The sequence below is a fragment of the Cnephaeus nilssonii genome, assembly GCF_951640355.1.
Source record: "Cnephaeus nilssonii genome assembly, chromosome: 15".
NCBI lineage: Eukaryota > Metazoa > Chordata > Mammalia > Chiroptera > Vespertilionidae > Cnephaeus > Cnephaeus nilssonii.
In genome coordinates, this window is record NC_137086.1 from 30,419,248 (window position 1) to 30,441,210 (window position 21,963).

The window sequence follows — 21,963 nt, forward strand, 5'->3', positions numbered from 1 at the left end:
ACTAGATCAACTCCTGAAAGTTGCATTTTCTTTTGCCATCTTTGGGCTTTCTAATGCACTGGGGTGGAGTTTTCCAACATGTGGCTGAAGAATCACCTGGGGATGAAGCCTGGAAATCAGCATTTTCAACGACCTGGCTCAAGTCTGGGGAACAGGTTGGTAGTGGTTCTCAGCCCCAGGGGGCTGCGGTTCCTCCAGACCCACCAGAGGAACGCTGGGTGGGGGCCAGACATCTGTATTTTAAAAACACTTTCCATGTAGAATCCGAGGCCCAGGAAGGGGTAGAGCAGCTGCTCTGGGTCTTTTACCATATGCCAGGCCCAGGAGCACCAGATTTAAGATCACTAATAAGTACCAACTCCCTCCCTGCTGCCAGTCTTCCCTTCTTGGGCCAAATAATTGCGGGGAAAAGCCATTTTTTCCCCAAAATAGTTTGTTCTCTCTTTTGTGTGTTGGATCATAGCCTTTCCTTCTGAGAGTCTGCAGTGCTGGCGCATCAGCATGATAATCAACAAGTAAGTTATAACACACGGGGGCACATGCAGCAATTTCTTCATAGCTCTTGGTGCAGATCATTCCCAGGGCCAGAATGTGACCCTGTGTGCAGCAGGTGGTTCTCCACTGAGATGTAAAACTAATAAAAACCCCAACAAAGCACCAAAACTTTCTGCTTAAAAATGACAATAACTCATTGTTATTGGTTAATTTTCTAAATGCCGACACTGGGTGAAGTTTTTAAATATATTGTTATATTGGATCTTTATAACAGTGCTCTGAAGTGTGAGGCCTAATGTTCTCTCCATTTTACAGATGAGGAAACTGAAGATTTGAAAGATTAAATAGCTTTCCATGTCACACAGCTGGGAAGGAATGGGGCTGGGATATAAATCCAGTCTGTGTCCTTAACCATTTAATGAATTAATGGAAAATAAGCAATGTCCTTTAAGTTAATATTCATGATATTCCTGGACTCCAGATCTCCCCATCCCTGGGTTTCAGGGCTGTCACAGAGAGGATTAGAAGGACGCTATTTCCCACTCTGTGATCTGAATGTAAAACTGGGCAGAGGGCTGATGAGAATTTGGTCTTGGAGGATTTTTAAGTGGGTGGTTGCTCTCTACTGCCGTCTGCTGGCAGTCTGGACCAAGCACAGGCCAGAGCCCCACATTCTCACAGATGAGCTACAGAGAAAGCAACGCTGCAGATGAGGCGATGGTGTCCAAGATGTGGACACCTTACAAATTCAGCACAATGCCTCCAGCTCATACTGACAAAGGTCTGTAAACACACACCTTCCAGAACAAAAGGGCCTTTCTGTGGTCTTAAATAACTAGAATGGTTCTTCCCGGGTCTCTCTTCACTATGGGGGATTTACAACCATATTCCAAACATTGCCTCGTGTTTTTCGGACTCCCAGAGCAGAACATAATGAAGCAAGGACAGCTTAATAATTTCCCAATGCAGTGGCCAGCCTGGCTAGGAGACCACATTACTGTGCTCTGCATTGGTGTTGGAGACGTTAAAACCAAGCCAGATGGGTAGACAGAGAAGGGAAATGCTATCAGAATCTTGCCAGGGACCTGCCCCTCCCCAGGGACTCTCCGGAATGTGCCCAGCAGAGACCGAGCTGTTCTCTTCTCACTCTGGCTTTCGTGCAGAGCAGCAGTGAGGTTCAGAAATGGTGAAAACAGAACGTGATTAGGAAACTTGAATACAGTTCTTCACCTCCTGAGGTGTCTTCAGGAAGCAATTCCTACTTGAACCGGTTATGTAGAAAGTGAGAATGGCGGTGTCCTATCTATTGTCATGGGTGGACCCCTGGGGCTGACTTGTCTGATGTGACAAGATGCAATGTATCTGTTGGAGGCACTGAGTGTTTGTGAAGAGCCTGAGCTGGTTTCTGAGAGAAAATGTTCACAGCTCATTACGTTTATGTTGTAAACAATGAAAATGGAGCAACTCTCACGATCTCCCCTTCCCTCCCTCTCTGTATTTATATTGATTTGACTTCACTGCCTTTGCTTTGTGTAAAGCTTCCGTCTTACGTTGGTTGGTTCCGAGGAACCCTTTTTTCAAATGAAACCTCCTGTTAAACAGATTAGGAGGCTCTGAGGGGAAAACAGGGGTGGGATCCTCAGACTCTGCGCCCCGAGTTCTCCCATCCTGGCTCTCTGCTGGCTCCTCTGGGGGATCCAAGAGCTCCCTGGACACAGTCTGGAGACGCTGTGTAACTCGACTGGCTCAGTAGTCTTGGCTGATTGGAAGGTTCTTCTTTGTTCCTAAACCTCTTTTTAAGAAAAGAAAGACAAAGCAGATATTTTTAAAAGTGTTAGCATTTGTTCATTCCAGGTGGTAGGTTGTTTGTTATACTATTCTTGTACCTTTCTGAATTAGTTCCCCAAAACAAGATGGTAAAAAATCGAGAGGGTGATGGAGAGATGAAATGTTTGCACACTGGACCAAAGACAATGCCAGATCTTTGGGAGAAATTTTAGTTTTCAAGTCATTTAGCCTAAGCGACTGGACACACTGTGGGAGGCCATGGGGAGAAGTGACATGCTCATGTTGACTGAGGACAAATGCTTTTTCTGCATCTATTGAGATTACCATGATTTCTATCCTTCATTTGGTTAATGTGGTGTATCACAGTGATTAATTTGCAAATGTTCAACCATCCTTGTATCCCTGGAATTAATGCCTTTTGATCATGCTGTAAGATCCTTTCAGTGCATTGTTGAATTTGGTTTCCTAATATTTAGTTGAGGATTTTTGCATTTATATTCATTAAGAATATTGGCCTGTTATTTTCTTTTCTTGTAGTGTCTTTGTCTGGTTTTGGTATCGGGGTAATGCTGGCCTCCTAAAACGAGTTTAGAAGTGTTCCCTCCTCTGGTATTTTTTGGGAAGAGGTTCAGAAGGATTGATTTATTGATTGATTAATTAATTAATTAACTCTCCTTTAAATGTTTGGTAGAATTGACCTGTGAAGTCATCTGGTATTGGACTTTTCTTTGTTGGGAGGTTTGTTTGTTTTTTATTACTGATTTAGTTTCCTCCCTTGTTATTGGTCTGTTCTTATTTTCTATTTCTTCATGATTAAGTTTTGGAAGTTTTATATGTTTCTAGGGCTGTATGCATTTCTTCTAGATGGTTCAATTTGTGGGCATATAATTGTTCATAGCAGTCTTTATAATCTTTTGGACTTTTGTGGAATCAGTTGTATTATAGTTTTCATTTGTAGCGCTGAGTCCTCTCTCTTTTTTTTCCTGTGTAAGTCGAGCTAAAGATTTGACCCTGAATTAGCTGTTGCCAAGGTATTCCAACTTCCTCCTCACAGCAGGAATAATGTCTGCCTATGCGCTAGCTCCTTCCCTTTTAAAACTCATAACAATGAATTCAGAGCAAGGAATAAAGAGAGTTATCTCATGTAAAAATAGCTTTGTGCTTTAAAAATTACTATTTCATCAGTAAATGAATTCTCTCATTTGATTCGGTTCAAGACCACAGTGAGTTAAGAATTATAGAGTATCCATATACCCCCCCCCCCCCCCCCCCGCCAATTAACCCTACTGTTGTCTCAGCATCCTGTCTGGTTTAACATTGCCCCGAATTTTTTAAAAAACAGACTTAATTTTTTTAGAGCAGTTAGGTTCACAGCAAAATTGAGTGGAATTTACAGAGATTTTTCATATGTCCCCTACCCCATACACACACAGCCTCCCTGACTATCAGTATCTCCCACTAGAGTGGTACATTTGTTACAATGGGTGAACCTACGTTGACACATCATTATCTCCCGAAGCCTATATAGTTTATGTTAGGGTTCACTCTTGGTGTTGTATAGTCTATAGTCTATGGGTTTTGATACATGTGTAACAACATATATCTAAGTATATCTAGCATTATTCCTACAGAATAGTTTCACAGTCCTAAAAATCCTCTGTGCTTTGCCTATTTATACCTTTGGCTTAGACTTTTTATCTTGTAATGAAGTATTATTAGAATTTAATATTAAAAATATTTTAATAGAACTAGTTAATACATCAGTCTTTCAATATCATACAACTACTTTCTTGGTTAAAATAAATTTAAAAATTATGTAAATTTAATTATTTTTTAGAACCTCCTTTTACTTTTGGAGGGTCCCAATTTCGATGATAAATTACAAGGTCTCCATAGTTATCGTCTACATTTTATGTGAAGAAAGCCTGGTCCCAGAGAGAAAGGGACTCTTCTTTGTGTGGCCAATCAGGTGTAGAGCAGGGTGAAAGCCCAGGTGTTCTGACTTCTGTACTTTCTACAGCAAGCATGTCAAACTCAAAGGCTAACACGGGCCAAATAAATGAGGCATGCGGGCCATGAGTTTGACATGCTTGTTCTACATTAAAGACTCAAAGCCTATCACATCCTTACCTGGTTTCAAGTCGTTATGAAAGTGGGATTGCTTCTGTTTTTCTAATTCAGACATGAGAAACTTCACTGTGTGAGTAAAGACATAGTGAACACAGTAAGGGACAGAGACTGCAGGAAGTCTGAGAGGTCACACTCATTGCAGGGCAAGAAGATGGGGTCATGCGACAGAGGTGGAAGTTGGGATTTAAAAGGAACACTGTGCTTTTAGAGAAGATTCCATCAATTGTTTGATGTTTTGATTATATTTTGAGACTGAAATTAGAGTTTCATTTGCATGTTTCTGGGACATGGTGCATCTGTTATCCCACAAAATGAGTCTGGGTTCTGATCAAATACATATTAAATTTGCCTAATAGGATGGTTAAGCATTCTGTAGTACCCGCCCCATATAATTTTAATGCAATGTTAACATCCTAAAGAGTGAAGTAATTATTAACTTTTCCATACAAGTCAAAAGGAAATAATTTCAAAAAGGGTTAGGCTTTCATAAAGACCAATTTCTCCCCTTAAAATGAATATCCAGCTGTAAAAACAGATAATCATCCCAAGTCAGACAGGAAAGAGCGAACACGCTTTTGCAGAATAGGTTTCGAGGGGTGGGGGAAAGGACCGGCACGTGTAAGGAACTGGTGAGTAACAGGGACTGGTATGTGGATTTCCCCCCACTCCTCCCCCCCACCCCGACCCCCCCGGAATTGTTAAGATGTGCTGCACTGGACGCTGTCCTGGTGAAAGGGTATTTACTTTAGGTGTTTTCTCTTATTTGTAAGTGATGTGAAGACCTGCTTCTGTTTGCCGTCTCTGGTTTTGCCAGGCCTCTCCATCCGGAGCGTGTGCTGGAAAGCAGACCGCCTCCTAGCAGGGACCCAGGACAGCGAGATATTCGAGGTGATTGTGCGAGAACGAGACAAGCCCATGCTGATCCTGCAAGGCCACTGCGAGGGGGAGCTCTGGGCTCTGGCCCTGCACCCCAAGAAGCCGCTGGCCGTGACTGGCAGTGACGACCGCTCTGTCAGGTGAGGACCCCGTGGTGGCCATTGTTACCTCACTGACTTACTTGGGAATAACACATTTATTTGGGCCAAATTGTTACGTAGGGACAGGCTAAACCACAGGGCAGAGCCACACAGTTTCCACATGGAATGTGAAGGCAGTGAGCTCAACAGCGGTTGACTTCTTGGTATTTTATCTTTGTTTGGCTCCACCTTAGTCATGAAATTGTTCTTAGAAGTGAAAATACTACTGGTGAGAGTGGCTTCCGGTTCTGGGAGCTAAGTGCACTCCTGTGTGTTAACAGCATCTTCCCCTCATACCTTCGCTCCTAGTATGTGCTTACATGGCCGGGGCCTGCACGGCATTTTCACAGGCTCAGACACTCACTCATCACCATTAGAACGTACATTGCGATTTGCAAAGTTGTCTTCAGCACGTGGGTGAATAATGATTTCTTTGTAATTTCTCAGATGAAATCTTGAACAGTGTCCTCAAGTCAAAGGAAAGTGCTGGTTCCTGAGAAAGTCTGCGGTTTTATTAGGACCCCAAAGGGTCTCGCGATGGATCACGTTTTCCTCTTTGAGAGCATGGCATCATGTAAAATGAACAAATTAGTATGATTCCAATATCTGTGTGACTGTTGAAGGCCTGAACATGTGATTTAAAAGTGTAAGGTGAAGACTATTACACTGATTTCAGGATTTTCGTATTTAATTAGGCTTTAAATGTGCTTAACAACAAACAGGTCAGAAAAGACTGATCGATGGTGAGAGAAAGAGACTGATTAATCTGATTGGATGATGATTGCCTCTGGATTTTAATAGTTTAAATAGAACCTTGTAAATTAGATTAGAGGCTCCTGCTCTCCCCCCTCCCCCCCTTACTCTGTATGTCTGTGAATCTAATCAAGATACAATTGTATACTCATCTGCTGGGGTTCTTGTCCCAGCATTAAGAAGGGTTCAGCAATCTGGAGAAAGGTTGTGCATAGATTAAGTAGGAGTCCAAAGACAAAAGATAGTTTTGAAAGGCATTGGGGGTCAGAGGAGCTTCAGCTAAAGGAGCTAAAGACTTCCTTGACTCAGGACCCCATGCTTTTTATTAACACAATTTGTCCCAAGGCAAGGTGGAGATAATACACTTCAAAGGGTAGGGTACAGAAGCATTGTCAGATTGGGGAATAGCCTACAGCTGTTCAGGTGTTTGGCCAACAGGAAGCAATAACATGTAGATTAAGATGCCCTGAGCTGTCTAGCAGCAGACATTCATCCTATTCAGGTTTGGGGGAAGTGCCCTTTAGCCACTCCAACAGGTAATTACATAGGTGACTCAGCCCTTGTTGAGCCCCCAAGTTTCATCAACCTTTTGATAAAATTCTTGTAATTATGACATGCTGGAATTGGCTCCCGGCACTCATCAGTAAAGTATAATCTAAAAATCAATTTTCAGTTTCTGTCAAGCACGGTGCCTCATCAGTCTAAAAATCAGTGAAGGCAATTCCACTTGTCCCCTCACGTGACATAAATGTGTATTTGGCTTACACTGGTCTTCACTCACTCTCTCCTCTTCCTTTTCCTTCCATCACTCAGAGCTTTGCCCCAACAGCCAAAACAATGCCACCACGTTAGTCAAACACCTGAGAAGCTGGATTCATAACCATCCAGAGGGAAATGTTTTCAAGAGAGTCCTTGGCTTTTGCATTTTGATAAATGTGTTGAGTCTCAGAATCGCAAACTTCCCTAAGGAGCCCTGATGGCCAGAATTTGTCTTGGTCTCCTCAACCATTAATTTGGCCAAACATTTTAAATGTAAGTTTACACGGAGTATGGAAATGTAGAAAGGATACAAGTCATAATTTCCCGAGAAAGATTAGCTGAGTGACTTTGTAAGGCTAGTACAGTTCACTGAGGAGTGAGGGTAAAGCAAAACTTACATTGCTGAAAATAGTACATGGCTAAAAACAGCATGAGATTATGAATAATGGACGAGGAGGTATTGAAAGAATACCATAAGCTTCAGACTGAACAGTGCACGCTGCCTAAAGGATCAGCAAACTATTCACCATGCAACTCTGCATTGTGAGGAGCTGGCCCCAGCCCTCCTGATGGCAGAATGCATTAGAGAAACTCCACCACGTGTGACTTACTCTTGCCTCTGTGGCAGCATTCTAAATTGTCGGTCTGCCTAACAGATGTTGGTTGTGTGTTAAGAGAAGACTGTCTTAAAAGTACTAACAGGGAGAAATCAGGTACCACAATTGTAATTCACATGCAAACCTTCGTTTGTAGCTTCAAAATTTAGTTCATGTTTACCCAGTTTGAGGTGCCTGGAATAGGGGTTTCCGGAGCTGCTGAAAAGTGTGTGCTAGCTGCACTTGACCCTTGACCCCTGCTTCTTCAGCAGTAACATGCTTATCAGCCAGGGGCACTGTGGAGAGTACCTGTCCCAGCCATGAGTGGGCCTGTCAGCAGTGGGGCAACCAGGGAGCTTATGAGGAAGGCTGGCATATGACTGAGCACAGCTGACTTTGGAACCATCTTGGGCAGGGCTATCATTGGCTGTTCTCCTCAGCTGGGTTTTCTTTCTAGGGGGGCCAGCAAAACGAAATGTGTATTTCAATCTATATGTGCGTAAATAACAGTTACTAGAAGGGTATATATCTATATCTATATACCTATATCTATATCTATCTATCTATCTATCTATCTATCTATCTATCTATATTAAAATGAACAATAATAGTATCTAGTAGTGCTTCTTATCCTGTAAGTTATTAATAATGTTTGGCATTCGTAAAGAACAAGTTTTAATTTCCAAAGAGAAAAGTAAGATTTTGTGTGAAGGTAGTGTTTAAAATTTCCTTTTTATATATGAATATAAAAATCTTTGGAAATGTTATCTCGTATTTCTTGCTGGGTATTTCTAATGGGGGAAATGACCCAGAGATAGACTAAACCCCATCCCGGGTTCCCAGACGTGCCGGCAGGAAGGACGCGAGTGTGAAGTGGCCGCCTCCTTTCCTGCTGTTGTCACACTGTGCTCAGCAGGCCTGCCTGCCTCGGGCGGCCTGGTGACGAGCGTTGGTTTGGTTTTGTTTCTTTGTTCTTGTGCCTAGGCTGTGGAGCCTGGCTGACCACGCCTTGATCGCCCGCTGTAACATGGAGGAAGCAGTTCGCAGTGTGGCTTTCAGCCCCGATGGGTCCCAGTTGGCCCTGGGCATGAAGGACGGCTCTTTCATTGTTCTCCGAGTCAGGCATGTACTGATCCTGAAAATGGCATTAAAAGATGCTCTTTTGTAAAATAAATGAACAAAGAGGCTCATAGATACAAAGAACAAACTGATGGTCGCCAGATGGGAGAGGGGGTGGCGGCTGGGTGAACAAGGTGAAGGAATTAAGAAGTACTTACAAAATAGTCATGGATATAAAGTACAGCATTGGGAATATAGTCAATAATATTGTTATAACTATGTATGGTGTCAGGTGGGTACTGGAAATATTGGGAACCGCTTTGTAAAGTATATTGATTGTCTAACCACTATGCTGTACACCTGAAACTAATACAAAATAATATTGGATGTAAACTGTAATTGAAAAATAATATTTAAAGAAAAGTAAAAAAAAAAAGAGGCTCTTTTGTTAGGATTAAGATTCTCCTGGTCAAAATAGATGCTGGGACCTTAGGGAAAATGGGCACCTATTCTTTCAAATAGGAACAGTACAGATTCACAGTTCTGTCTGTAATGATGAAATCCACGCTCTGAAAATACAAACCTCTTTCTCCAGTGACTTCCTTGGCAGCACAGCCTGCCTCAGTGGACTGATGTGAGACTGTATATAACCTATTAATCTCTTAGCAGGAATAACCATGCATCAATGCAGGGTGCTGCCCCAGTCCCTACTGGTGATGTTACATGGCATAGTATATGTGAACCTTTAAAAAAATCTAATGAATAGTGAATTCCCAAGCTCATCTGGTCCCACGGGTTTTAGGTGAGGGATGACGTGCTTGTAGTAAGCCAGGAAAAGAGGAAGCAGGAGCAGAGCTGCCTCCAACAGCACCAGATTGTTAGAGGTGAGCTTGCGTAAAACATGTCTACCACCCACATTTGACAATAAGATAGAATATTTCATACTCTATTAATCCCCTATATAATTTTTACAGGATAAAAATTATGATCTACCCTTGTAATTCCTCTAAATGCATTGGCTGTTCGTTTGGCTCACCCATTTTGTGATTACAGAAAGGAAATGCGGCCAGAAATTAGGTATGGCATGTTTTGCACAGAAGCAAATTCTAGATAGCTTTGAAAAAGGCACTTGGCATGGTTTATTACACTGAATTCTCATTAACAGCCACACATAACTTAGGACCAAATTGGTGGGCAACATTTTCTTTCCCTGCTTAGTGATGTGTGGAAAGACGGCTAATTACCAGATTTTCTTTTCTTTTTAATAGCTTTTCCAAGCCCAAAAAATAAAAATAAAAACACACCACAAAAAGCATCCCCCCACACCTATTTTATGAGATTGTAGTAAACTGTAGTGCTATTATTAAGTGACAGCCAGTGTGAGGAATTATGTGGAGCAAATATTTGGCATTGTTTATGCATTCCATTTGTTTTGGAGTTGATGAAGGCATCATTACTGGCTCAGGGGACCTGCCAATCATAATCCTGTCTCACAGTTGTAGGAAAACCCTCAGTGGACTTTCAAGTGAGGGCAGAAATTCTTATCAGAATCTGGTCAGAAAGGACATAGGATACTCAGGTGATTCAATGTATGCATTATTGCCCTTTCATAGTCAGAGTTAAATAATTCCATAACAACTTAGCATTAAAAATAAGGACTTTTCCTCTTCTGCTTTTTGAATTTGCTCTTCTTGTAGCAAAAAGCATTAAGCAGTTTTCTTGTTCTTAAAATATAAAAAGGATTTTTATTTTTATGCTAACCTTGATATACCTACCATTTTCCATGACATATTTTAAAACAATTTTATAAACCTCAATTTTTCAACAAAATTTTTAGAGAAAAATAATAGATAATTGAACATGAACGCAAATATGCATTTCATTAAATTTTATTGGTTCTTTGAAAGCTCAAAATATTATTTTAAATATTAATTTTTTCTAAATTGGCTGTAAACTTTAAATAAAGTTTTATATCTTTTTTTCAGAAGTTAATTCTCTAATTCCTGTAGGAACTTCCTCCCTTTCAAACATTTTTTTCTCTGACACATATACTTTAATACATGACCTGGGGTTCCTATTTCTAGATTTGCTGCTTATCGCTTTGCTCTTTATTCTTATAGAGATATGACAGAAGTGGTTCATATCAAAGATCGAAAAGAAGTCATTCATGAAATGAAATTTTCTCCAGATGGTTCTTATCTCGCAGTGGGATCCAATGATGGCCCAGTCGACGTCTATGCGGTTGCCCAGCGGTATAAGAAAATTGGAGAATGCAACAAGTCCCTCAGTTTCATTACGCACATTGACTGGTCTTTGGATAGTAAATACTTGCAAACGAATGATGGTGCAGGAGAACGACTGTTCTACAAAATGCCGTGTAAGTCATGCAGGCACTGATGTTCGTGAAAAGCAGAACTTTGAAGAAACTGTGAGAATGTTGTTATGACCTCAGGGCCAGGAATGTTTTCAGAAACAAGACCCTCACATCATGGACTCTCAAAGGAGAGAGTAATAAATTGGGACACATTAAAATAAAAAATAACTGCACCATAAGAGAGATCTTGAATACCATACAAAGACAAGGCATCAACTGGGCATAAATACTTATAATTGTTACGATAAAGGATATACACAAAGAATGCTTAGAGATAAGAAAGAAAAAATTCTACAAAACACTAAAAATACTAAAGATTTGAGGGTCACATTTTTTATTTACTGTGATTGCTTTAGTCTCAAATCTCTGTTCTTGATAAGTGGAAGCCCCTATTATTTGATTACTTGGTGAAATGTATTAATTGCATTTTAAAAAATATAATTTTTACTTGTAACACCCCACTGTAAATTTTATACGTGGTTCATCTGACTTACCTAATACTCGTTTAGTAACAGTTGGTGATACTAAAATGTCATAAATAAGAGACAAATTTCTGTATTATAATCTTTATGATTTTTTAATGTAAGAGGAAAAATTTAATTAACATGAATCTTTACTGCAAATAGTATCTTAGATTTTTTAAATTAATTGAAAAATTAATCAACATAAATTAATGTGTAACATATCACTTCAACTTTTTAAAGTCTCTGCACACAGATTAGTTAATGCTCTATTACTAGGTGCGTACTTCTGTGTGTACTTTCTTTGCTTGCTATTTCATATATATTTCCCATATGTGAAAAAATATGGAATCCATGTTAGCCATTTATATAAAAATTTGCTTTTGATATGAATGTAACATTACAGCCCTTGCTGGTTTGGCTCAGTGGATAGAGGGTCGGCCGGGTCGGCCTGGGGGCTGAAGGGTCCCGGGTTTGATTCCAGTCAAGGGGACATGCCCGGGTTGTGGGCTCAATCCCCAGTAGGGGGCAGCCAATCAATGATTCTCTCTCATCATTGATGTTTCTATCTCTCCCTCGCCCTTCCTCTCTGAAATCAATAAAAATATATTAAAAAAAAATAAGTGTAATATTACATGAATGTTTATTGGTTATTTTCAGCGGGGAAGCCGTTAGCGAGTAAAGAAGAAATCAAAGGGGTCCCCTGGGCCTCCTGGACGTGTGTGAAAGGCCCGGAAGTGAGTGGAATTTGGCCGAAATACACGGACGTCACTGACATCAACTCGGTGGATGCGAACTACAGCAGCTCCGTGCTGGTGTCCGGAGATGATTTTGGACTGGTCAAACTGTTCAAGTTCCCTTGTCTCAAGAAAGGTGAGGCCAGAAGAGATGTTTCATGTAGACGTGTGTCTAGGCATGCACAAGGCTTATTTTCTTGGTGTCTGTTCCTGCAGGCTATTAATTTTATCTTTATATTCATATTACTCTTGAACATTAAATGTGTTGCTGGTGCACACTTTTGACCTTCTGAAATACGGGGTTTTGCAAATATAAGTCAGAATTTGTTGACAGTTTTTACTCACTGTTTTTGTGATTCATAAGCCCCATGTTTCACTTTTTGAACAAGTCCTATTTTATTTATATTTATGTACATACCCATAATTTAATATTACATTAAAGTATTGTAATTAAATTTTTATGCTTCACAGCTAATTGTGAGTATACATGGCAAAGCAAAGCAAATCCTTTTAGGCATGTGTAAAATGAAGTCTGAAAGGGATGGCTCTTTCCGATAATACAGTTTATGGACCCCCTGTCAGAGCACTGATTTTGCAAACCAGAATCAGAGAAGTTTGATTCAAAACAGCTGTCTCTGCCTTCACATTTTGTGGTTTTTGTTTCTCTTATTGTTGTTAAATCTTGTTACCTCAATTTTTGTGGCACTTTCGGGCTTGGTAGAAGATAGATGAATTAACCCTCTTATGACCTCCTCCTCTTCCCTTGCAAGTGTAGGCAAAGCCCATACACAGGCTTCTCTGAGACTCCCTGATTGCTCCCTGAAAATCTGATCTTAGCAAAGTAATCAGCAGGGACATGCTGCTGCCTGCAAACTCTTTCACTTGAGCGATTTTTAGATTGAGCAAGGAAAAAGGGATCGAAAATGTAATCAGAAAGTCATTTTGAGCTAACCAGCAGTTTTGAAGCAATGGCAATTACAGTACAAAATTGAACATAAAATACGTAGCAAAATCACCATCCCTTACACTTGACAAAATGAATATCAGTTTTAAAATACTTGCACAAAATTACCTCAGCATGCCAAATTCAAACTCTCCTCTCTCCCCCTAATGGGTCTTTTGAGTAATAGGGCACATCTTGTTAGATTGAGTAATGTACTTACAGAAAGTAAGTTAGGCAACTAGAGGGTATCTGGGGAGTCAGAAGAAACATCAGAGGGGTCACAAGCAATACTGTCGGTCACAAGCATCTGGTCACAAGTCAACTCAATGAGAGTTGGTATCTCCTTTGTATCACCAAGCCTCGTAGGGTGAACTTGAACCTGGAAAATGGCAATGGAAAGGTAGAGCTTGGGTTAGGTATTAGAATGGCAGGGTTGGGGGAAGTGGGAGGGAGGTGGTGAGCAATGCTGTCTGTCAAAATGAGACCCTTTATATGTAAGAAACAGCCCCGAGAGTGATGGCATACAGGGGATGCCTGAATGAATGAGGAGAGGTGGACAGCCAGTGACAATATGGGGAGAGCAATAGAATCCACCTCGGTAATCTGCAGGAGTTTCCATGTTCTCATAGCAAATTGACTTGTTCTGCTTTTCATGGCTCATGGTTTATAAATCTTGCAATTTGCCTCAGGACATTCAGGCTTTGGTAGCCTTTTTACACCCAAACCACTGGCAGACAAGTTTATATAAGACTTGCTGATGGAAATAATAGCAGCTGGTGGAACTTACCTCCTTATCGCCCAGGGTACCAGTGACATTGTTCCCCTCACTTTTGAACCTGTAAACAGCCAAATACGAGCAGAGGCTGATGACTCTGAGAGTGTAAAGACTGAGCAAACAGGATCGTTTTCTGCTCTGCAGTGCAGGGCAGGGCCAGGCAGGTCAGTGTGACTAGAGCATGATGAGTGAGGGAGAGCTGTGTACTGTGAGGCTGGAGAAGGTGCAGGGGACCATGTCATGAAGGGCCTTGCAGCCTCTGGTAGAAATGTGGGTTTAATCTGAGTGCAATGAAAATCTACCGAGGGCTTAAAATGGAGGCGTGACAAGACCAATTTAAGTTTTTAAAAGGCATTTTGATATGGTGTAGGATGGATTAGGCTAGGGGAGGCTTCAAGTTGAGAGATTATGGCAAGAGTCCAGGTGAGAGATGATGTAGCTTGGATTACTCCTTAGGAACAGAGGCAAAGAGAGGTGGTAGAGGTTAGGAAGCAGTTTCAAGGTAGAGCTGAAGGTTTTGCTGATGGATCGGACGTGGGGATAGAGGGGAAGAGAAATCAAGCATGACTCCCAAATTTTGGGTGCATGGTGGCTCCATTTCTAGAGACGGGAAAATGAGAAAGGGAAAGGTTCAGTCTCTGTTATGTCTTATGGGGGTATAAGAGTAAGCGAAAAAGGGGAAGGGCAACTCATCAGCCTGTTCTGTCCACAATAAGTTTGAAGCAGTATTAGACACCCAGGGAGATATGGCCCATTGACTGTCAGCACTCCAGGGTAGTTCAGGGCTGGAGATGAACATTTGACAGATGTGAGCATACCTACAGTATTTAAAACCAGGGGAGAAAGATCAGTAGAGAGGAGCTGAGGGCTGAGGCCTGAATCTTCCTGGTGGTTCAGAGGAAAAAGAGAGGCCTGGTAAACTCAGTGTCCCAGGAAAGCCTTGGAAGAGATGGCTGTGGCCTTTATTTGTTAAGTAAGTATGTAAGTGCTATCTTAGAGGCTGGAGATACATCAGTGAATAAAACCAGCACAAATCCGTGCCCTCGTGGAGCTTTTGTTCTGAGGGGACATAGTTAATGGATAAAGTATGAGCATGTCTGATGGTGAGAAGAGCCATGAAGAAAAAGCAAGCAAGCAGTGGGAATAGAGTTTTCAGGTCGGGCCGAGTAGTGTTGCTACTTTAAATAAGGCCGTGAGACAAGAGTCACTGATACGGTTTCATCTGACTAGAAACCTGAAGGAGGTGAGGGAACCAGCCATTCAGGTATTTAGGGAAAGAGCATCCCAGACAGGGAACAGCAAGTGCAAAGGCTTAGAGGCAGAAGAGTGCCTGGCATGCCTAAGGAATGGCAAAGAGGCCAGTGTGCCTAGAGAGGGGATAAAGGGGGAGAGAGAAAGAGGAAGGAAGGCAGGAAGGGGAAAGGAAGGAGGGAGGGAGGGAAGACAGGAGGGAGGGAGGAAGAAAGGAAGGGAGGGAGGAGGAAGGAAGAGAAAACAGGAAAAACGATTAGAAAGAGGCCTAAATATTGACACAAATGCTTTCGCAGGTGTTAGTTCCAATCTACCAAATGTATATTAGTTCTCTGTTGCTGCATAACAAATTCCTCTCCCCAGCAAATTCAGCTTAAATCAACAAACATTATTCACTCAGTTTCTGGGGGTCAGGGATTCAGGAACAGCTTGCTGGAACATTCTAGCTCAAGGCCTCTTGTGTAGTTGCAGTCATCTGAAGGCTAGTGAGGCCATGACGGCTCGCTCACGTGGCTGTTGGCCCGAGGCCGCAGTTTCTTGCCCTGTGAGCCCCTCTGTGTGGTGCTTGAATGTCCTTGCCGCCTGGTATCTAGAGATCCAAGAAAGAGAGCAAGGAGGAATCTCAGGGCCTTTTATAACCTCCTCTGGGATGCCACACGTCTTCACCTTTGCCATGTTCTGTTCATTTTGATTTGTATTAAAGAGTTTATGGACATATTTTTTTATTTTTTTCTAGATTTTTTGAGATATAATTGACAACATTGTGTAAGTTAAGGGGGAACAATGATTTCATATACTGATATATTGTGAAATGATTACTATTATAAGGTTAGATAACCCATCTATCACCTTACTTAATTACCTTTTCTTTGTATGGCAAGAAGATTTAAGATCTGCTCTCTTAGAAACTTTCAGGTCTACAATACAGTACTGTAACTATAGTCACCATGCTGTACATTAGATTCCCCAAATTTATTCATCTTATAACTGAAAGTGTACCCTTTGACCAGTATCTCCCCATCCTCCCTCCTCCCCCCCGACCCACACCCCTAGTAACCAAACCTACTGTCTGTTTCTATGAGTTTAACTTTTTTAAATTTTATTTGTGGGCATATTTTCAAACCACTGCAAAGAGATAGGTTAAATGATTTCTGATGAGGGTGTAAAGGTGAGGGCAGTAAAGGATAACCCAACAAGCTCTATGGAGATAAGGAAAGAATATACTTTGATTCCTAATTATTGAGTTATCATCAGACAGCATTTCCACCTGACTTAGTTGGAATCTGTTGGATGTTATTAAATTACCAAAACTGATTTAGGCAACTCTTTGAAATAGGCAAGGTTGCTTTTGAGACCCAAGGCCTTCCTTTCCCCTATATGGCAGCACACACCTAGACTTTTTTGGAGGCCCTAACATAATAGGACGTCACCTGGTTAGAACATGCTCTCAGGAAAGGGACATGTAGCCGTCGTTTTCACCTTCATGTAAATCTAAATCATTGCCTCTCCAGTGGGTATTCAATATTTACATGTGATAGTTGAACAGATGGCCTTTTCCCCTAAAGAGATTTCATTAGGAGGGTAGAAGTGTTTCTGAAGGAGAGATGGGGTGCTTGTTGCCCCCCTTAAATCTTCCATAGTCTTTGGAGTACTGGATCTCCACATAAGGTGGCCCGGGCTTGTTTCCATGCATGTCATTATGCTGCTGTGCACCAACAATAAATACCCTGGAGACTCTGCCGCAGTAGTTCAACCACAGGCATGCGTTCAAGTAGTTCTTCTATTGAATTCACTACCTGATGATGATGTTTCCTGAGTAAAGCAATCAATTTAAGGGGAAAAAATTTCGTTCTCCCAAATGTGCATCTACATGACCCCAAACAGTAATTTGACTTTTCCCACAGAATAATTTTCTGTTTCCCAGTTGCAAGGACTACCCATTTTATCTAGTATTCAAAGAAGGATGTGTAAGCTCTTCGTTCTTTGGCATTTATTTTCAGAATCAGTGAAGCAGTAGGAACAGGTTTAGGAGGGGGAGAAGGAGGACTTCAGATCCATTTTTAGCTTAATCCATACTGGGATAATTGAGATATCTTTTGGAGCATTTACTTATTTGTTATATATAATACTGAAAATTATTTTGTAATATATTCCTGGATAGGAATGCAATTTTATAACCAATAAATTATATATATATTTATATTTTTGCATGACTAATCTTCTTAAAAATATCTTCAGGAGCCAAATTTAGAAAGTATGTGGGCCATTCTGCACATGTCACCAACGTCCGCTGGTCTCACGACTTTCAGTGGGTGTTAAGCACAGGAGGGGCTGACCACTCGGTGTTCCAGTGGAGATTCATTCCAGAAGGTGTCAGCAACGGCCTGCTGGAGACTGCACCCCAGGGTAAAGCCAGTAATCATTCTTCAACATCTGTTTACTTTTCAGTAAAAGTTTCAAAGAACGTTGTAACATCTCTTCTGGAGGTAAAGAGTTAAAACAATTTCAAAAAATTCATCCCTATAATAAATATTAAAGTTAAAAAAAACCCAAAAAACAGAAAAACACTTTAGAGACAATGATGGGTCAGTTGGTTAATCTCCTTCAAAGGATTTTGCTTATACCAAATGCAAGTGGAAGGTCTAAGGTTTACATGAAGAATTAACCTCTGAAGATAACATGAGCGTGTATGTGTCCACCACCTTAGGATGGTTATAATGGGCGATGGGTCTGCTCGGTCAGGCTGTGGGGCGACAGGGTAACCTTTGGAATAGATAAGCTGCCTCCAGAATGGGTTTCAGTGAATGCTCCACAATCCGGGCCAGTGTTTTCCAGCTCAAAGGATGTGTAGTCTTTTTTTTAAAATTTATTTTGATGTCAGCAGGAATGATCAGGTAATAAAATGAAAAGCTATGTGGGGGAAAGATTTTTATTGGGAGGGATTCTGCAGCGACCTTGACCATGGCAATTACTGACAGTTGGTGGGCATGTTAACAGGCTAATGAAGATCTTGCCTGAAATAAGTGGTTGAATTTCCTTTTAAACCAGCCCTCTCCTTGTAAAAACCTGCCCCCCTTTTTGTTTATAACAGAAGTGTGGAAATGGGGGAGGGTGTTGATTTACCTTAACTGGTGTAGTTATTTTCGTTTACTTTGATAGGATAGAAGAAAGAAAATATTTTAAATAATATTTTTAGCTCTTTAAGGTGCAGAATTTTTCCTCTGTTCTTGTGGGTTGTGTTTCCACAGAGGGTGGCACTGATTCCTACAGTGAAGAATCTGATTCAGATTTATCTGATGTGCCGGAGTTGGACTCTGATATTGAGCAAGAAACTCAAATCAATTATGATCGCCAGGTCAGTAAGCAAGCAGCCTCCTAACAAATGTCGTATAACCCAGAATTCCATTGTATTTGGACACTGACTACAAATGGTTGGTACTTAAGCAGAAAGAGAATCAAGACAAGAAGAAGGAAAATTGCATTTATTTATTTACTAGAGGCCTGGTGCACGAAAATTTGTGCACTCAAAAGGGGGGGGGGTCCCTCAGCCTGGCCTGTGCCCTTTTGCAGTCCGGGACCCCTCGGGGGATGTCCGCCTGCCAGCTTAGGCCCGCTCCCTGGGGAGCGGGCCTAAGCTGGCAGGCGGACATCCCTCTGGCAGCCTGGGAGCCCTCAGGAGGGTGTCTGACTGTGGCTTAGGTCCGCTTCCCCTGGGGAGAGCAGGCCTAAGCTGCAGTTGGACATCCTTAGCACTGCCAAGGAGGTGGGAGAGGCTCCTGCCACCACCGCTGCACTCGCAGCCATCAGCCCAGCTTGTGGCTGAGCAAAGCTCCCCCTGTGGGAGCACACTGACCACCAGGGGGCAGCTCCTACATTGAGCATCTGCCCCCTGGTGGTCAGTGCACGTCATAGCGACTGATCGTTCCCTGTTGTTCTGCCGTTAGGGTCAATTTGCATATTACCCTTTATTATATAGGATTTATTTATTGATTGATTGTTAATCCTCACCAGAAAATATTTTTCCATTGATCTTTAGAGCAGAAGGGAAGGATGGGGGGGGGGGGGGGGGTGGAGAGAGAGAGCTGTGAGAGAGACACACATCGCTTGGTTGCCTTTCACATGAGCCCCCAACTGGGGGCCAGGGATTGAATTTGCAACCCAGATGCCCTTGACGGCGAATCGAACCCATGACCCTTCAATGCACAGCCCAATGCTCTAACCATTGGGAAACACCGGGCAGGTGTTGAACACTTCTTATCTTTAAATACAGGTTAAAAATAAGGCATTTACCTGATCATATTCTTAAAAAATATTTTTAGGTGGAAGTGAGTAAAGTTTCAAGACTGAATGATATTTGGGGTTTTCTACCTCCCTCACACCTAGAACTTTAAAATATTTGGAGAAAAACAATGAGCAGTAAGCTGCCAGATTTTGTATTCTCTTAGCCAGGGGTCCTCAAACATTTTAAACAGGGGGCCAGTTCACTGTCCCTCAGACCATTGGAGGGCCGGACTATAGTTTAAAAACTATGAACAAATTCCTGTGCACACTGCACATATCTTATTTTGAAGTAAAAAAACAAAATGGCAAAAACACCCACATGTGGCCCACGGGCCGTAGTTTGAGGATGCCTGTTAAAGCATGGATATTCTTTAGAGAATATGTAGTCTTGGAGCCATGGTAGTTTGCAAGTGAGCTGTTATCCTGGTTTCTTTCTTAGTTTATGGAGACCATTATCCATATAAGTAAAGTAAAAGCCCAAATACAATGCACATTATCGCTCCAGTCAGAAATCATCTCTAGTATAAAAGTTGGGCAATAACATCCAAATTGGGTCCTTATTTTTTTAAAGTAGGCATTTTATTTTAGCATGAAACCATAGTAAATATTAAACAGAGCAATCCTTTCAGGGTATCTGGACACACATTACCTTGTTATGGAAATAACTAGGGGTTCTGTTCTCTTCCTTGTCATTTAGCAAAGGTATGTGAAGCAGATTCTCTACATGAACACTGAGTGAATAGGATTTCAGGTCTCAGACCCAGCAACTGTCAGACAGCTGCCACGTATTGGGTGTCTCTGTGGGGCCGTATCCTGTGCTTTACATACACCAAGTTCAACCCCATGATAACCCTGAGAGGTTATGTAATTTACCCACATCCACATCGCCTGTATTGTCAGGGTAAGAATGCAGATCTGGGCTTCTCTCCAAAATGCACAGTCTATGTACTACTTGGCTTTGCCTCTATATAAGCACTGAGTGTACTGATTTTCAGATGATATATATTTTTTTCAGTCCATAATCATCACTCATGGATTCAGTGCTTGAAAATTTTTTTCAGTAAAAATGGCATTCAACTGATGGCTTGTTTCAAATTCATGACTGTTATTAGTTTGTATATTTGGTACAATGCATTACACAATAAAGCAACTAAAGATAAGGCTTTGAAAGGAAATTATTAATGTGCAAATACCACACAAACACTAAACAACATTATGCCCTGATATCAACGGGAAATGGAATTTAAGCAAAATGGACATAAAATCTAGGAGGAGGGGAAAAAAAAATTCCTTAGTTGGAAAGTTTTTATTTAATAAAAGGATGCTAGTAAAAGAATGAAAAGTCTTAATTGTATTGAAATCTGTGCCTAGGACTTATATATCCTCCCTGACATCTTCCTTTAAAGTCAAAGCTTTCACCGTGTTATCTGATTTATGTTCACAATATTCCTGAGTTATTCCTTAGCAGGATTTTTATTTCTGTCCAACAGGTGGGAATTTGAGGCCCACAGAGGTTGTGAGATGTTCAAATAAGCAGTAGAAATTCCGAGACTAGGATTCAGTGCTCTAAAGTGGTTGGTGCGCTGATGAAAGCATCATGAGTTCAGATGAATAGTTATCTTTAGATTTTAAAAGCTTAGTTCTTTGCACCTGTAATAGAACAGTAATGAGATATCTTCTGACCTCCTTTTTAAAAAAGGGTTTTGGTCAAATCCTAAACAGGGGCTTTATTATAATATTTCATAGATTTTGTTTTTAGCAATGTAGTTTCTTCAAATGAAAACTTTCCTTTAAGAAGATGAGAAATTATTAATAGATTGTATTTAATTTTCAGTGTGTTAAATGGATATCTCTTGGTAGTAGGGCTTAAATACATGGTAGACAAAGATTGATTTTTATGTACCTTTTTTATTTTGTTGAATCTCACTAGAGGACCTTTTTTTCTATTGATTTTTAGAGTGGAAGGGAGGGAGGGAGGGAGGGAGAGAAGGAGGGGGAGAGAGACATCGATTGGTTGCCTCCAATGCATGCCCTTGACTGGGAATCAAAACCGAGACCCTTTGGTGTGCAGGCCAACACTCTAACCACTGAACACACCAGCCAGGACTGATTATTATGTACCTTTAAATTAAATTGTAGGAAATGTCCTCTCAGTCAACAGTATGTTGTAGGTCCTAAGTTAGACCAGGAGCTTTGCTGTATAGTTTGGAGTCTGATCTGTCAAGATGCATGAGGCCATGAAAAGACAAATAATTCTAAAGAGTGATCACCATGATTCTCAAGGTCCACATTTTGCAGATGTCAGAATCCTCGAGATGTTTTGCTTTAGAAGAAATTATAATTTTATTTATACCGATAATAGTTTTCTTTATTATTTATTAAAAATTAATACCATATTTTCTAGATATAAATTACTTAAACATAATAGCAAATTAAGAAAAAAAATGATCTTAACCCCCAATAATTTAAAAGATATGTTAGTCTTGCTCATTAGAAGTGAGGTCTTATGTTCTCAATTTTGTTTATCTTTTCAAAAAACCAACTT

The 21,963-nt window shown here is 41.1% G+C and overlaps 1 protein-coding gene across 1 annotated transcript in view; it reads left to right on the top strand.

The window, feature by feature from the left end:
* EML6 (EMAP like 6) overlaps positions 1–21,963 on the top strand; it is a gene marked incomplete at its 5' end in the record, with an annotated part of 200,028 nt that overhangs the window by 90,535 nt on the left and 87,530 nt on the right. Inside the window, 6 exons of the mRNA XM_079792522.1 lie at positions 5,228–5,429; positions 8,522–8,659; positions 10,717–10,973; positions 12,092–12,304; positions 17,376–17,543; positions 18,386–18,492. Coding sequence (XP_079648648.1) covers positions 5,228–5,429; positions 8,522–8,659; positions 10,717–10,973; positions 12,092–12,304; positions 17,376–17,543; positions 18,386–18,492 — 1,085 coding nt within the window. The remainder of the gene's footprint in view (positions 1–5,227; positions 5,430–8,521; positions 8,660–10,716; positions 10,974–12,091; positions 12,305–17,375; positions 17,544–18,385; positions 18,493–21,963) is intronic.